Source organism: Cannabis sativa, chromosome 2 (genome assembly GCF_029168945.1).
Source record: "Cannabis sativa cultivar Pink pepper isolate KNU-18-1 chromosome 2, ASM2916894v1, whole genome shotgun sequence".
NCBI lineage: Eukaryota > Viridiplantae > Streptophyta > Magnoliopsida > Rosales > Cannabaceae > Cannabis > Cannabis sativa.
The window spans coordinates 3519443-3522002 of record NC_083602.1 but is presented as its reverse complement, the minus strand read 5'-3'; the positions used below and the strand labels follow the sequence as shown (position 1 = coordinate 3522002).

At 29.0% G+C, this 2560-nt stretch overlaps 1 protein-coding gene across 1 annotated transcript; it reads left to right on the top strand.

The window, feature by feature from the left end:
* Window positions 1-219: 219 nt before the first annotated feature.
* Window positions 220-2189, top strand: LOC115719791 (uncharacterized). Its single transcript, XM_030648979.2, has 6 exons — window positions 220-346; window positions 443-557; window positions 656-828; window positions 1410-1692; window positions 1837-2017; window positions 2112-2189. Exons 1-6 carry the CDS (start codon window positions 220-222, stop codon window positions 2187-2189), a joined length of 957 nt encoding a protein of 318 aa, XP_030504839.2.
* The last annotated feature ends 371 nt before the right edge of the window (window positions 2190-2560 follow it).

Genomic DNA, 2560 nt, shown 5'->3' with positions numbered 1-2560 from the left:
GCTATAAATGTAGTGATAATGGTGAAATGATCCTACGTATCCTAACTAGCTAGTCCCAAGGTATATAATAAACATTACATAAAAAAGTGTAACTTTTTAATAAATTATCACCGCCGAAAATGAAAAGACGCATCCATGCATAATGCATTTTCTATTTATATATATATACCATATAGATCTATTATTTCAGATATAATTTTGACCTGTATAACAAATATAATGACTACTCTTAATAATGTTTCCATTGATCTAAGATCAAAAAAGAAAAAGAAAAGATCATTGTCATCATCCTTTTTTGGCGATGATGATGATGAGCAGGAACAGGAATTGTCTCCAACCTTTCATCGTAACTACTTACTACTCTAATAATAATAATGTTTAATCATATTAGTCTTATATTATGAATTTTCCTTATTAATTATTTTAGCATATTTGTTTTCAGGAAGAGATGTTGTTCCCAGTCACTTTTTACTCAAAATAGACTCATTTCACTCTCTTTCAAAATCCTCAGCATTAGCTTCCTACAGTTCAGAGTTTGAAAGTGGAGGCTACAAATGGTACCTACTTTTATATATCAAATTAATTACCATTTGGGGTTTATTTAGTTTATGTACCAATTCTAAGTTGTAAACAATATTATATATGGTCATTGCAGGCAACTAACTATTTTCCCCAATGGGGACATTTATAATGGTGGGGAAGATCATCTCTCTGTTTCATTGGAACTCCTAAACTCAAATTCTCTCCCTCTTGGCTGGGAAGTACATGCTATTTTTACATTTTTCCTGTTTGATCAGATTCGGGACCAGTATGTATCAACTTCTCAAGGTACATAATAATCTCCTTTTATTATTTTGCTTATACGTAAAAGTAAAGATTTACATCAATTTTGATTTATTTTTACCTTTTACATAATTATTATATAAAAAATTATTTTTGAAAGTATTTAGATATTATTAAAAAAAAATTATGAATTATTTTAATTTTAAAAATTCTTTTGAAAGAAACTACAAATTCTGATTTCTTTCAAAAGGACTTTAAATTAAAAAATAATTAATTTTTCATTTTTTTTTTATCTAAACTGACCTAGATGGAATTTTTTAATTCTAAAAGCTAAAAAATAACTTATAGAAGGTAAGCTAAATATATATTTTGTGATTTTTTTTAACATTAACACTTTTTGTACGTATTAAATTGTAATTGGTAAAAGGTTCTTTTTGAAAATTATTACATTTAAGACCTGATATTTAATTGCAAGCAATAATAACACCTAGAAATGTGCTAAACATGGTGTGTTTTAACATTTCTATTTGGTTTTCTAGTCTCTTAACAATATTTAAATTGAAATCATATAAATACATTTGAGTGTGTAAATTAATTTATTATTACCACTAATTGGTTAAGTATAGGTAATGCAAGAGTAATGAGGTTCCACTCAATGAGGACAAAATGGGTTATTCCTAAGTACATTGAGCTTAAGACCTTCAACGATGACTCCAATGGATACCTTGTGAATGAGAGTTGTGCTTTTGGTGCAGAGGTTTTTGTGGTCAAAAACACATTCAAAGGAGAGTGCTTATCAATGATTGTCGACCCAATTGAGACCATTCATACTTGGAAGTTTGTTGCTATTTCAACAAAGAATCAAGAACGGTATGAGTCTGATCCATTTGTTGGTGGAGCCTACAAATGGTATGTAAAAAAAATTATTTTTTATATTTTATTCAATTCCCATATTTTATTTTGTTTTGTTATTTTTGAGGTATTGATATTTTAACATTCTTATAGATTTTTTTTTTCTTTTTTGTGTGTGTATATATATATTGTGATGAACAGGAGGATTTTGGTTTATCCTAATGGGTTAGCAGAAGGCAAAGGAACACACATTTCATTATTTTTGCAATTGGAGATTTCAAGTCTTCCACCAGACACAAAACTCTTTGTTCGTTACGTTTTGCGTTTGAATAACCAAACTAATTATACTAATCGAAATAATTTCGAGACAAAAGGTGATAGAGTTAATTTGTTTTATGGTGCTTTAATTATATTAATGGTAATGATCATGATTTATTGAAATATTTGGTTAATTAATACTACTTTGTGTTGCGCAGCCAGGAACTGTTTCTCATCATCCAGTAACGAATGGGGTTTTCGACAATTCATGTCACTGGCAAAGTTTGAACACTTAGAAAATGGATTTATTTTGAATGACACTTGCATTATCGAGGCTGAGTGTAAAGTGCTAGGATTGATTAATAATTAATTAAGACATTAAGACTGATTATGTAGTGTTGGAAAGTGGAAACGGATAGTTTGGTGTGTTTAAGCAATTTGGAGTAATATGCAAATGCTATTGAGTTTGGTTTATTGGCTCATGATTATAGGCTCAAATTGCTTAATATTTTCGTGTTTCTGTATGTTTTGTTGAACGGTCTGCGAACGAAATCACTCATTGTGTGTGGCTCTTTTTTTGTTTAGATTGTGTAATGTCAAACATAAGCTTAATACTCACAAGAAGTCCTCCAACTTATTCTCATGAATAATAGAGTACTATTTTATA